A 14,950-nucleotide genomic window follows, 5' to 3' on the forward strand; every position below is an offset into this window, starting at 1 on the left:
TAAACTTAATTGCTACACCTGGTAAAGCAGCCACACTGATCATTTTATTACAGATGAAAGAATTTAGACAGTTTGTAACTCTCAGTGATGCTGCAGTATTTGTTTGACTTTGGGACGTGAAGCGAAGTTTGGACCCGGAAACGGCTAATGATGTCAGACTTAAATACCGGATAGAAAGCACTGAAGCTCCTTTCCTTCAGAGGATGCAAACATTCATGTCCTAACTCAGTCACAGCTTCTACCTTCTGTATCATCAGCTCATCACGGGTGAGGAGGTTTTCGCCTCTTCTCCACTGACACTGCGCTAAAGACGCCAGCGTCCTACAACCACAAGGATCTGGTTCTAGACCCAGCACTGGTGGAGAACAGGGATCTGACGGGAGGGGCTGAGTAAATACAGATTCCTCTGGAAGCAGATAAGACCAGATTACAACTCTTCTGAAGTTTCCAAAATAAGACTAAAATTTAAACTTCCCTCTCCGAAGTCGTACGATTCAAACAGATGTCAGCTGAGGATTATTTGATCACCGCTGTTTGATCAATAAAGGAAGCATGATTAGTTCTAATAATGTGAAAAAAATTGATTCTTCCTGTCCCAGCTTTTCACAATAAAAGCCCCAAATAACAAGAAGAACCTTATAAAAAAATAACAGAAGGATGTTATCTGCTGCAGAGTGTAGACTGAAATAAAAATCTTATTCTACTCGTTATAAAATAGAAGATTTATATTCATGAATATAAAATAAAACAGAGGTTCCCAAAGTGTGGGGCCCATTGCAGGGGGGGTGCGGTATGAAAAGAAAAAAAAAAAAAAAAAGAGCACTTGGACACTGTGGACAGATTTTTGACGGGGCTCCCACACAAACGCAAAGCAGGAGATGAAGCATCGCCAAATATGTTTCCAAACCAACTTCCTTCCAAGCCAAAGACTAGAAAATATGGTGAAGCATATCTTCCCTTTGGCTTCACCTGCACAAGTGCCAAGGTAGGTCTCCCCTGCAAAATTAGTTTTCCCTGCGTGGGGAGCAGCGCTGGGCTCTCCAAATCACGGACAAACAGGATCCCACATTCTTGATTTTTAGTTCACAAACACTTCTTGTAATAACTAACTACTCCTGACATTTTGGACATGTTAGCTCTTTATGCAGTAAAGTAACAGCGGGATACAAATAATATCAGGCTGATCCTGCCGTAATTTGTTCCCCCGGTTCAAATCACGGACAAACAGTATCCCACAGCTGTTTATGTTTTTGAACCCATTTTGCACAGAGAGGCATTTTTTGAAAAATGTATTGACAGCAATGTTGAACATTATTACACAGGAAAAAAACAACTACACGTAAAATGATCACACCATGACGCCTCTGCCTTTATAAATGGAGGGACAGTAACTGCGTGTGTATATGTAAGTGTGTAAAACCTGAAGATAGTCAGATTAACAGTAGTTTGTCTCTATCTGCCATTCTGCAATTCATCTCATGTAAACAATAACGTGGCGCACAGCGTGACGTGAAAAGAGGCACATACCTTTGACGTTGCGTGACGAACTCTGTAATCCTCGTCCACACATAAACGCAAAAAAGGAGTTTTAAATAATCTCCGTTTTCGGTGGACGAAAGACCCAAACGCATAGAAAAAGCTGCGTTTTCAAAAATGCCCGTGTAGGTGTGGACGCAGCGTAAAAGAGTGTATATTTTATTACTACCTGCAATTTATTGCCGTTTACTTGTATTTGCTTAATTATTTACTAAATGTTTGAGGTGTGAAATAAACCGCAATGGAGCAAAATATGGGTGTGTGTGTTTGGAGGATGTGTTTGTGCGGGGGTGCGAACATTTTTCTTGTAAAACAAAGGGGGGCCTGGCAAAAAAAGTTTGGGAACCACTGAAATAAAATATATTTTATTATTCATTAATCTAAAAATAGGAAAGATTATACTTTCCTTATTAAATTAACATTTTAAAATCAGGTTAGTTTAATAAAGTAACAGCGTGAAGAATAAAACTGGTTTAATGATTTATCAATAATATTTGAATTGTTTCTGATCAGTGGTCTGATTTAGTGACTTTTACAAAATAACTAAATTACACGTAAATTCTTAATATAAAAGTTAAGAGCAAGTGTGTGTTTAATGTGAAGTTTGTAAAGAGCATTTGACCTTAATTCAAACCTGTACCTCAGAATGATCAGCAGGATATTGATTACTCTGGTCTGAAGCTCAGGTATGAGGAAGAAGAAACCTCATCTGTACGAGCACACTTCCTGTCTGTGAGATGTTCCCCCTCAGCGTCACTGGGACTCAAACTCACCATCTCCTGTTTACCACCTGCAGCTAACCAGTGTTGGGTAAGTTACTTTAAATTCATAGCTTAGTTACATTACGAGTTACTTCTATCAAAAGTAACTCAGTTACTTCAAGTTACTCGTTACTTTCAAAGTAACTAGTTACTAGGGAAAGTAACTTTGGTTTTACTCAGAATTCTCTTGTTTATGTGTTGCTTCCGTAACTGGATACCCAGCCAGATTGCCAGTCTTCTATCTTGCTTACTTGCCACAAGTGCACTGTGCCACCTACCAATAGAAAGGAAAAAATAATGTGCACATTTCCACGAGAGAAATCCCACGCCTGGACCATCGTTGACCGCCGCATGATTCTAGCCTGCTTTTTACATCCAACACAAAAACTGCAGTCGTTGTGCTTTCGATTGTACTCAGAACTCGGAAATTCTGCCTTCTGAATAGGAAGATGTAGGTAACACCAGACTGCAGATGAGCTGCATACAGAGCTGGACTGGGACAAAAAAAATCGACCCAGGCATTTTGACTAGAGACCGGCCCACCATTATAGGAAAAATCATAAAGCCTTTGAATGAAAACAAACACTGTTGTGACAGTGATATATACCATCAGAACAGTGTACATGTATCAATCTATCAATTGTTTGTTGTAAGACTCAGATAATTATTTTTTTAAAAGCGAGACATTTTAAATGAGAATAAGAAAGAAAAGTATTTCCTTGTGCCCCCCTTTCCCTGTTAATGCCCTACATGGACCCCTGGCAACACTTGGCTAGACCCGCCCCTGCACAGTTACCAGCTGTCAGCTACGTAGAAAAGGATCCTGGTGTTATTTGTCTCTCAGAAACAGTTCATAACTTCCCTTCAACTCATCCATGTCACCTAAAAGGTAAACCTGTTTCTCCATCACCTGTTCAGCTCTGATGATTCAGTAAGGACATCTCCTGGTTTCATCTGCATGTTTCCCTCTCACCAGATATACAAACTGATATCATGACCAGCAGCTTTACAGCTGTGGCTCCAGCAAACATCAGCTGATACTAGAAAGTAATATTAAATAAATTCTAACAACAGCTGATCAAGCTTAAACGTGCTGCTGTTGTTTAGCGCGACATCCGCTGGTTTCCTCTTTCTGGCGCAAAAAGCCGATCAGCTGATCATTGATCAGTTTCATGATTGAAGTAGCAACAGGAGAGGGAGGGGCAGAGAATGAGAGAAGAAGAGGCAGCTGTGCAGCAAAGACACAGAATATATCCAGCTTTGTGTCTTTTTCATTGTAGCTGAAGTCCGGGACAAACTGTTCCTTTTCACCTCAATACGAAAGGCGTAATATTTTCTCTGAATACGAGACGATTCTGTTTTTACGGGACGGTTGGCAACTCTAATAGTTAAGTGTATGAACAAAATAAAGTTCAACATCAGTAACATAGCACCCACCCAGCTGTATAGAAACTCCGTCATGCTAGCTAGCACGCAGTACGAAAAAGTCAGCATAACGAAAATAAACTCCACCTAAACTTGGTTTATATCTGACTCCGATAGACTGCAGGTCATAACTTCTTACCTGAAGTTCAGTTCACCTGACACTCGGACCGGCGGCCGCTGCGGGTCTCTCCTCTTGCCTCCCTTTTCCTTCATCCACCTGCTGGCCTCCACCACTTGCTAATGTTATTGAATCTGTGGAAGCTCCGCGATAGCCACCACACGAAGTAACGAATAACGAGCCTATCTAAATCCCAGTAACGAGTAACGCGTTCCTGGTTTTGGCATAATAACTAGTTACCGTGCTCGTTACCACAATAATAACGTAGTTACTGTAACGCGTTACTTAATAATGCGTTAGTCCTAACACTGGTTCCAACACTGCAGCTCACACCTGAAGCAGGTGAAGCTGGTGCAGCTTTTGCATAGACTGTATATGAAAGATGGATGTGGCAACATCATCCACCAGCTGTGAAGTCAAATTTTGTAAACCTTGAAATGGGATGAAACAACCTGACTGAGAAACTGAGGAACCTGTAAGTCACAGGTAGCCCCGCCCTAAACCCTCCCCTGCCACCTGCTGCTTTCTGACTCCAATTAGACCAAAAAGACCTTCAGACCGGAAAGTCGTGCCAGAGACCAGAGGTCAGCTTTGCTTAGACTTCTGTCCAATCAAACATCAGAGGAGTCACCCCCTGCTGGGCATTGGACAGAAGGCAGGTTTAAGGAGCTCTGCGTGTCTTAAGAGCAGTTTTATTCTTGCTTGGTCTTGTTATTCGATCCGTGGTTGTGTCTGGAAGCAGCCGGCTGAATTCACTGTTGTCTACCAAGGTTTCAGCTCAAAACGCCCCCATTGAGCTCACGGTGAACTGCACGCAGTTTTACCTTTGTCCTTATCCAAAGGTCAAAGGTCAGTCACTTTCTGTTACAGAGTTATTTCTGGGCTTTATCACTTTTGATCACTTACACTGTTATCCTGACATGTGTGTGTGTGTGTGTGTGTACAATGTTTAGATATCATTATGAGGACCAGAAATTGGAACACTACTATGCTTGTGGGGACCAACAGGCCTTATGGGTTCAAAGTGCCCGTCCCCACGAATTTGAAGACATTTTTGAGACTCAAAATGTGCTTTTAGTGTCACAGTTAGGTTATGGTTAGGTGTGTGTGTGTTTAGTTGCAGTGTGTCTCGGTGTCTCGCGGGGAGAGGCCCCGGCTGTCCCAAACTCCAGGGGCCGCGCATGCGCCGTGCGGCGGACTTTCCACATCGAGGCTGTGAAGTGTCGGAAGTTTGTCGGAGCGAGGCCGAACAGAGGACACTGTGAGTGAACCAAAGAGTGTTTTAAAGGCAAAAAAAGTGTGTGAGGACGCGCGGGGAAAGTCTGCAGAGCATCACGAAGGCCCGTCGATGGGTTTGAGCCGCTTCCCGCTGGTTAATCGGCGCAGACAGCAGCGTTAGCGGCGGCTGGAAGAAGTTGTAATTGTTTTTTGGCGCTCAGCGGCGAAGAGGAAAGATGGAGGATCTGCGGCTGTAGCCGCGGCTAACGCTAGCTGCCCCAGCGTCTTGTCGGCCCCAATCCGAGCTGCTGAGCGGCCCCCGAGGGCGTCCCGCGGTTTGGATGCTCCCATCGGACACGGCGAAGTAGCCCCGTAAGTATGTTTCTTTGTCCCAGGCTGTTTGTTGGCTGTTTGTGGGAACGAGCGAGCGGAGTGCGTCGGTGTGTAGCCCCGAGCTAATTAGCTGAAATCACGGTTAGCTTATTGAGCTTAGCTCCGTGCTGCTAGCTGCCATTACACCCACACACCGAAGTTTGTCAGCCCATCAAAGTTCACCGATAGCGGGGCGAGAGTGGCACGGCCCCGCGGGGGAGAAGCTGTGACCCGGAGAGAAAGGAACACGGGCCATTATCTCACACACACACTGTGGTAAAGTTATAACTCAGTGTTTTCGGCAGCCCCCCCCACCCACACACACACACACACACACACACACACACTCTTAGAGTGAGTGATTCAAAACAAGGAAGGACAGAAACATGTAGATCAGGCGGCTTTCATTCAGTCAGTGATCGATTAATCAAGCGGTGTCAGTTTTATCTTATCATCTGTCAGTTATTTTATTGATTAATCAGTCAGCTGTTCCAGAGATCTTCCTTCAAAAATAAGTGTGCTCTATAAGGGAACAGTTTAAATTCTTCTGACAGGAAATTATCTTAGTTATTTATTGATAAACAGGCTAATAATTATCTGAACAATTAAGTCAAAGTATCCGTGGTTATTCGGTTATCTGGTTATTATTGGTTATTGATATCTTTAGACAGACATAGAAATGATGTATTTTAAATAAATGATCACATCAATTGGTAATTACACACTGATTCATCAATACATTGATCGATCAACTCTGGGATGTCGACATTTACAATCCTCATTTCTCAGTTTATTTTAGTTTATCTCATCCTCAGCTTAATTTAACATCAAACCCATCAGACTGACACTGTTGGGTGAAATCAGTCAGATCAATATCAGCCAGTCTTAGTGTTTTCTAATCAGTAAAAAAAAATAGAAAAAGGTTTTTTTTTTTTTCATTTAAATTCAGACTTGATCCATTTATTGAATACCAATCATTTGTTAATTACCTGATTGGAAGAGAAACAGCTGGCTGATTAATCAGATTATTAATTGATTAAAAGTTTTTAATGTTTAAATGTTGGGACATTTGGTTGTAAAAAGCTTTGAAGATTGATTGTAGAGTGACAGATTAAAGGAAAAACAGTGTGACCCATCCTCTGTGGCGAGCCTTGAGGTCAGGAGACTATCATCGTGGTTTCCTGCTGTTCACCCCGACTCTTCACCAGACACCATTCAGAAAAACAGGACTTTTACCTGAGAGAACAGGTGAGCTCCGGGTCTGCCCCTTTCCCTATTTCTGTGACGCAGGGTCAGTTTGGATCACAGGTAACTCTGTGAAACATGAAAAAGTGGCCGACTAAGCAGAAACTCGAGTTTCCCGCCAGGTATAATCTGTTTTTGTGAATGGACTCTGGTGAGGCGTTTCATGTCACTTCTACATAAACATGGACGTTATATTTAATCCCACACTGAGGAAAATTAACTGCAGCACAGGAGACAGGAAGAAAAGGTGAATTACAAAAATAAAATGAGAATAGAAAAAAATAGATCAGTAAATTGGTGCACGGAAAAAGCCAAAATACTAACATGCCAACATGAAGACGGTGTGAACCTCCAACCTTCTGCTTACTAGGGGTGCAACGATACACAAAATTCACGGTTCGGTTCGGTTCGATACTTTGGTTTCACGGTTCGATATTTTTTCGATACAAAAAATGTTCATGCCTTTTTAATTTGTCATTTATTAAAATTATAAATATATATTTTAACTCAAAAGTACAGTTTTTAAATTAAATGTTGCTGAAACAACAAAATAATAAAAAAAAATAAATCTGATCGAGAAATCACTCATCTTTGGAAAAGAGAGTTTATTACAGAGAAAGGGCTCTTTCCAAAATAAAAGCTATACTATATGCTTCTTCTGGGGTATATTCTCAGCAGCATATTAAACACATCAGGTCCCCATAAGGAGAATCATGTGCTGACGGCTGTCTAAATGACGCGGGTAAAGTTTGTAGCATGCGTGCTTGTTGTTTTTGTCTGCTTCCACTTGTCTTTGCACTAGGATGATGTCGGCGTAAATGTGCAGTCATATTTGTTGTGTTCCCACAAGTGCTGTCAGCGTTAATCTCGTTAAAATGACATTAACGCCATAACACGGCAAATCTCCGTTAACAAGTTACCGCGGATCGCCCCGTGCGTTGGGCTGGACGGCGTCAACACGTTAATGAGCTAACTGTGCTACGTGTTTGACGGCGTCAACACGTTAACGAGCTAACTGCGTTAACGCACTAGTTCCCACCAATATAACTGAGCATTGCGTGGCACATCCGACATAATGTTTTACTTTTGTCCATGACGTGCTTACCATCAGGGTCATGCTTCACATGAAAACCAAAATAGTTCCAAACGCCAGATCTGAATGAGGAGGGTGGGGGAGGTTCAATTTCAGGTAGCATTGAGGCAGTTGCCATGTTGCAACGAGCTTAACTTCTGTCTCGCTAGCTTGCGCTGCGCTCAGTGGATCTGCGCTCGACAGTGCAGCCTTGGCGGAGTAGTCGAAAGCAGATCCACTGAGCTCCCAACACAGACAGCATCGTCAGAAGAAAAGTTGATAAAATAAATCAAAAATGTTGTAGTGTTCGATACATATGCGTACCGAACCGAAAGCACTGTATTGAACGGTTCAATACCGATACAATACCGAACTGCAAAAGTTTGTGATGCGCTCAGATTAGTGTAGATGTTTTCAATCTTCCTGTGTCAGATTTTAGATGAAGGCGGTGCGGTCATCGAGTTGTACTAAATGGAACAAATGCCAACCCGTTGCCTGCTGGGCCGAGCCAGTGTGTGAATACAGAGGTGCAGCTGATGATTTCAGACACACCTGACCATTCTGCAGCTCATTTCAGTCATTATGACTGAAATGACTGAAACCAGCCCACCGAAGGAACAATGGGCTTAAGTGGGCTGGTTTCAGTCATTTCAGTCATTTCGTTTCAGTCATTTCAGTCATTATGCAAATGTACTGTTTATAAGATTGGGGAAACCTGCAGTCAGCTGAGACTGAAGAAGTCACTTGGATGAGTGACGAAACGTCTCTCCCACAAAACGCTACGTCCAGATGGACAGAATCAACTTTTGGAGATTTACTTACGGTACCTGGATGATTGAGCATGCATCAAGACGATCTGACTGTTGGTGATGCTTTCTCCTGATGCTTTCATGTTTCTCCTGTCCAGCCTCTTTAAACAGATTTTTGTGGCAGGATGATTTGAGCGTTTTTGTCTTGAAGAGTAATCCGGCAGCGTCAGTTTGAAGTTCGGTGAAGCGCGGTGCTGCCAGCTGGAGACTGCATAACATCTCAAACACCCGTTAATAGTTGTTTATATATAGAAAAACATCAATAATTCGTTTAATTAACAGGAGCACTGTTATGACAAAAGAGAAAAACGGCAGCGGAAAAACAGGAGGGTCAGAGGTCACGGCACCTCATCAGACTGGACAGAAGAAATGAGGAAGCGATGGACAAGGGTCACAGGGTCAGAGTATCAAAGCGATCTATGTCTGATGTCCTCATGAATGCCTGTCGTATTATTAAGGTGACAGTAACACGAATGAAGTGTGGCACAAAATGTGAAACTCTGTTTTACGACCAACTTCACCTTCAACACCAAATGTCACCTGAAAACCATCAGAAAAATAATGCAAAAAACCCAAAAAACCAAGAACTGTTGATGATGCAGAGTGATGTCAGAGGGCAGTGTCATCTTTTATTGAAGTCTTTTATTTTGCTGTACTGAGCCTCACCTGCTGTTTCCTGTGCAGAGCTGCTGTTCCTGTTTGACCCCTGACGGCTCTGAGGATGGAAGCAGGGCTACCGGAGGCAGGATCTAGGTGAGTCCACCAATCGGGGAGCAGCGTGCGTGCTGCGTCTGGGTGCTGCCATGTTTCCTCACGTGCCTTCTCCTCGCTGCAGACATCAGATGGTGCTCTGAAGAAGCCATGGGTAGCTGCCTAAGCTGTCCAGAGAAAGAGTCGATTCCAGATAATCATCAGAGTAAATTCAAGGTGAGTCCTGCCCCGGCCTGCCTCACCTGTACGCCCACATGTCCCGTCGCTCGCTCATTACTCACAGCCCTGCTGCACACCTGCCGACGTGTCTCCACGTGAGGGTGGCCAATTGGGGAGCAGGTTGGGCTGTGGGCGGAGCCTCGGCTCCCACAGCTGTAACAGCGATGGGCTGTGAGTCTAAACGGGTGTATGCTGGGAAATGAGTCAGAAATCAGCTGATCTCAGAAAAGGGAGGAGAATTTTCAGGTCACGTGGTTAAAGTTCTCGTCTTCTGATCATCAATAATTTATGACCAGCAGGAAGGAGGTGACATCAGCCTCATTGACAAGGCGCAGGTTCTCCGGGTCACAGTGGTCTCATCCAAAGGTCGAACCTTATTTGTGAGTGTACTGTCCCTTTAAAGGGGACATGAAACGCTGGACATATAAAGGCTGATTCACGCCACTGAGCGCTGCTCTCACAAACTGACATAGATGTAACGTTGTGTGGTTGGTTGCAGCTAACAGAATGAAATGTGATGTCACAGAGTGACACCAGCAGTAACTGGGTGATCATAACGAGCTGTGTTTGCGGTCTCACTGCATTGAAAACAAAGATCCGCCACGCGGCGCTTAAATAAAACTCTGTGTCGGATCCTCAGACGAGCTTCGGTCTGTGGAGATATTTGTGATGTAGAAGGTCCTCGGGCTTAAATGAGCAGCTGCAGGGTGAGAAAGCACGACCTCTGTCAGTTTTTAGGTAGCGTTAGATGTTTGTTTGCTTCTAAACACAAGACCGTGAGAAGTTCATGTCTTCAGCATGAAGACAGAGCACGCTCCGTTAAACTCAACCTCAGGATTAAGTTTCACTGATTTCTGCAGGTGTCTGCTGATATTGGGTGTGGTGCCGGTGAAAGGCGTGAAATATCAGAGGTCATGACGCTCTCTCTCTCTCTCTCTCTGTGCCCATCAGGTGATCAATGTGGACGACGATGGGAACGAACTAGGCTCGGGAGTGATGGAGCTGACCGACGCCGAGCTCGTCCTCCACACCCATCGCCGGGATGACGTCAGGTGGCCTTACCTGTGCCTGCGCCGCTACGGCTACGACTCTAACCTGTTCTCGTTCGAGAGCGGCCGCCGCTGCCAGACGGGCCAAGGTAAGAATCCGTGTGAGCCAACAGGAAATGAGGTCACCACAGGATCTTGTGTGTGTTGATTAAAGGTGTTTCTTGTTTCTGGTCTCTGCCTTGCTGTGAATGGCTGTCAGGAGGGGGGGTGTAGGAGGGGTCATTAGGTCAGGTGGCCTGGTAAGTCTGAGCAGAATGTCCTTCATCCTGCCCTGCCCCCGATCAGTATTGATCAGCTGTCGGTGAAAGAGCGTGTAGATCAATACCTGCCTGCTGTGTGTGGTGCATGATCCACCTGGTTGTGGTTCTGGTGACGAGTCCAGCAGAACCACCAAAATGATCCAGATCAATAGAAAACCAATTGGTCTGATAGTTGATATGCAGCTCCTCCCACCACTCAGTGACCATCGTGGGAACGTGTCTGAGATGTGGGAGGAGCTAAATTTTCACTTCAGTGATTATAGATCATGTGCATTTTTCTGCACATGCTCAATTGCAGCATCACTCATCCAGAGCATGTCTCTGGGTCCGCCCACCACAATAGCGTGCTAGTGACATGAGAAAAACTTTCCTCAGCTCTGATTGGCCCGTTTGTTTCCTGGCTGCTGATTGGCTCCTTGGGCAGAAAGCTGTTTGTGTTTTCAGAGATTAGACCGATCCCATCTGACTCGTCTCTCTTCCTGTTTCCTGTGGGTGAGGCTGCAGCTGACAGAGTGCAGCACAGTAACCACAGTAACCAGATTACCTGTGAGTGTTCTTAATGTTGTTGCTGTTGGTGAACCCTTCAGTGTGACTCCACCTCCTCCTGGACTCACCTGAGCTCAGTTTGATTGTCCTGAAATCAAACTCAGTGTTCCGTAGTTTAACCTGGCTGTTTCTACCTGACCAGGTATGAGTGCTCATTTTAACCTGTGTGTGTGTGTGTGTGTGTGTGTGTGTGTGTGTGTGTGTGTGTGTGTGTGTGTTCAGGTATCTTTGCCTTCAAGTGTGCTCGCGCTGAGGAGATCTTCAACATGCTGCAGGAGGTGATGCACAGCCACAGCATCAGCGTGGTGGAGGAGGCTGTGCTGGAACCCAGCCACCAGGCGGCGCTCACGCCTGCAGGTAAAAGCACCTGACAACCACTGAGTGAAGTGACATGTGGGGAGGGAAAGAGAGCAAATCTCTACTTGTTGTGACGCCCTCTGGTGGCTGTTAGATGAAGTGAAAGTTCAAGTCACTTCCTGTTGGAGACCAGGTGTGTTCACCGGGCTGTGTCAGAAGGAGGGTGATCAGTGATTGGAGGCTTGAATATCTTAAAGCCTTCAACATGAAATTCAGGTGTTACTGTATTTTTACCATGTGGCGTTTACAGGTGAAGGTCACATGCTGTGTTTAACCTGCTTGCTCACTAAACTCCTCCCATCTCTCTTTGCCCTCTGGCCGCAGCTCTCGGCTACTCGGTGCCGTCTGTGCCAAATGGTGTCACGCGGATCCCATCTGTAGGCGAGGCGCCATCTCACCCCTCCAGCCGTCACCCGTCAGTGGCGAGCACCCGGCTGCCGTCGGTGGGGGAGGAGTCCACGCACCCTCTGCTGGTGGCTGATGAAGCGGTAAGTCTCACCTGCGATCCTCGCCGTCGGGGGCGGGACTTCCTGTGCTCTGTCTGTACTTTCAGCAGCACTGCCCAGTCATGTTTGAGCATGGTTAAAATACACCTGCACAGGAAGTGTTTTGTTCTACGCACAAGCGGAGAATGGCTTCTTCCTGGATCTGCTTTTCACAATAAAAGCCCCAGATTGCTGGTAAACTAACTTTCTTGAAATCAGCCTATACTACCAGCAGGTAACCCATTAAACCTGACACAAGTACACCTCAAGCTCCCGAAGGTTTTATTAGATACTGTGATGTTATCATGTTGCCTAGCAACCACCTACCAATAGGCTGAAATGACCCCTCATTAGAAAAGCATTGTATCAGTTAATTTCAACACAGTAATGTACAGAAATCGATCAGAAACCTGTCGACCACATCAATCTGTAGCTCAGACCTCAGGTAACAGTAGCTCCTGCATTTTAATCAAACACCTGAAGAAAACATTCCCTTTAACCTGCAGTGCTGACGAGAAGAACCTATCAGGTTTCAGATCAGGTAGACACAGGTCTGATCTTCACTAGCAGAACAGAAAGTCCTGCTGAAGGAATCTGCTACCTGAAAACTCTCCTGAGAGATCACCTGATGATTGTACAGGTGTTTCACACGTCTCACTTGTTAGCTTTACCTGGAGGACTTGGACTGCTTGTCATTTAAATAAATGAGAGATGTGACACACCTGGACAGTCTGAGGCTTTAGGTGATCGTTTCCAGATGTTTTCCGTGGTCCTGATTTCCCTGAAGCTTTCTGTCACTTTAAAGTTTGTCGGAGAAATCACCTTGTCAGCAGTTGGGTGACCTGCAGGTAACTGGGTCTCACCTGTCTCTCTGTTCACAGGTACACACCTACGTGAACACCACGGGGCTCCTGGAGGAGCAGCCAAGCCCGCTAACTGTCACCACTCCGCTGGAGAGCCCCACTTCTCCACAGTCTCAGTGTCCACCAACGCCTCCGCCCCCTCCGAGGGTCCGCGGGGAGCCGCCGCCACCACCGCCGCCTGCCCCGGCAGAGCCGCAGGTGTTGCTGGAGCCGCAGGGCGTGCGTTTTGTGCTAGGCCCCACGCCTGTTCAGAGGCAGCTGATGGAGCGGCGGCAGAAGGAGCTGAAGGACGCCGCGGAGCACCAAGAGACTAACGGCCATGGCGAGACGCCTGCCGAGCCTGAACCCGCCGCCACGCACTCCAACGGCTCGTCGGCTCCTCGCCGCCACCGCCCGCCCCCCCTCACCCCCGACCTGCAGAATGTCAATAACTCGGCCCAGCGGCGCACGGCCCTGCTGGACTACGAGAACCTGCCGGCGCTGCCGCCCGTGTGGGAGGCGAGGAAGCCGAGCTCCGAGGACGAGGAGAAAAGCTGTGGTGGCTCCAAAACGCCGTCTCTCAATGGCTACAACCACCACGCCCACCACCACCTGCACCACTCCTACTCCCACCCGTTGTCCGCTGCGCTCGAGTCCTCGCACAACTACGTCAACACAGAGAACGTCACGGCGCCGCTCAGCGCCCACCGGCCTGACACGGCCCGCCGCCGTGCCGATGGGCCCACCATCTTCAACTTTGACTTCCGCCGGCCGCTGGTGTCGGGCCATGGTGAGCCGCCCAAGACGCTCAACTACATTGAGGTGGAGATGGACGGCGGGGCCGGGAACAAAGGCGCCTCAGACGGGAGCAATCCCCACACGCCGCGCACCCCCTCCTCACCATTGCCCCCCACCACCCCCACCCGTCGCACCGAACTCTATGCCCTCATTGACATCGAGCGCACCGCTGCCATGTCCAACTTACAGAAGGCGCGGCCGCGGGATGACGGTACATCACGGAAGACGAGACACAACAGCACGGAGCTGCCCACCAAGAGCACGGCGTGACCTTCCCCAGTTCTTACTCTGGGCTCCACGCCGAGCCGAACACGGACTCCATGAGCCGGACACTTCCTGCAGACGGACTGATGATGACATCTGCTGGAGGCGGCGAGCTGATGATGTAATAGACTTCCTTATATGGTACAAATCAGTATTACTGAACAAAGCATTCCATTTAGCCTTTTATACGAGTCACTACGTGCTGCTGTAAGTCACTTATGTTCTACATGTACAGTAGATGTGCCACAATAAAAGTCTGGTTTTATTTCTACTGCAGAGCCTGTTTGGGGAGGAGTCTGTTTCTGTGGGGTGGAGTCTGTTTAGCACATTTAAATGTCTGAACTCGGGTTTCCGGTGCAGCAGTGAGAGAAGATCTGCGGAGTTTGGCGATGACTGATGAAGGCACCAGATGTGACTGAAGTGCAGACTTTCAGCTTTTACTCAGCAGCTTTAAATCAAGTCAAGATTTACTTTTTGCTGTCTGTGGGATGTTCAGTGTTTAAAGCAACTCTTACATTTAGACACAGTAGTCTGTCCACTTACTTTTGATCCTGTGAGAACGGTGTAAACAGTGTAGTACTTTAATGAAACCCTACCCTTCAGTCACATCCTGGTTCTTATAGAGGAAGGACGATAAAACCCATCCACGTCCAGAAAATCTGGCCTTCACTGCGTCACTGCACCTTTCTGAGCACACAGGTGTTTTCCTGTGTGACCTCAGCGCAGCAGGTTTAGGAGAGACTGCTGAAAACAACGCACGCCAACAATACCTGTTCAACCAATCACTGGCCGTGGGACAGGAAGCCGTACAGAATCGGTGGAATCCAGATGTTTATGTTACTGCTCTGATCTGTGTCACTCAC

At 46.5% G+C, this 14,950-nt stretch overlaps 1 protein-coding gene across 1 annotated transcript; it reads left to right on the forward strand.

Moving 5' to 3' along the window:
• The first annotated feature begins 4,922 nt into the window (after positions 1 to 4,922).
• Positions 4,923 to 14,370, forward strand: LOC100695705 (fibroblast growth factor receptor substrate 2). The gene is made up of 7 exons (XM_019360965.2): positions 4,923 to 5,430; positions 9,241 to 9,309; positions 9,392 to 9,483; positions 10,438 to 10,624; positions 11,564 to 11,698; positions 12,023 to 12,186; positions 13,065 to 14,370. Exons 3-7 carry the CDS (start codon positions 9,418 to 9,420, stop codon positions 14,091 to 14,093), a joined length of 1,581 nt encoding a protein of 526 aa, XP_019216510.1. The 5' UTR covers positions 4,923 to 5,430; positions 9,241 to 9,309; positions 9,392 to 9,417; the 3' UTR covers positions 14,094 to 14,370.
• The last annotated feature ends 580 nt before the right edge of the window (positions 14,371 to 14,950 follow it).

Source organism: Oreochromis niloticus, linkage group LG7 (genome assembly GCF_001858045.2).
Source record: "Oreochromis niloticus isolate F11D_XX linkage group LG7, O_niloticus_UMD_NMBU, whole genome shotgun sequence".
Lineage (NCBI taxonomy): Eukaryota > Metazoa > Chordata > Actinopteri > Cichliformes > Cichlidae > Oreochromis > Oreochromis niloticus.

Bases quoted from the DNA above. Each gene is read 5' to 3' on its own strand.
- LOC100695705 (XM_019360965.2), top strand. From the start codon at position 9,418: ATGGGTAGCTGCCTAAGCTGTCCAGAGAAAGAGTCGATTCCAGATAAT. The intron at 9,484-10,437 runs GTGAGTCCTGCC...TGTGCCCATCAG, and splicing joins ATCATCAGAGTAAATTCAAG to GTGATCAATGTGGACGACGA. The intron at 12,187-13,064 runs GTAAGTCTCACC...CTCTGTTCACAG, and splicing joins TGCTGGTGGCTGATGAAGCG to GTACACACCTACGTGAACAC.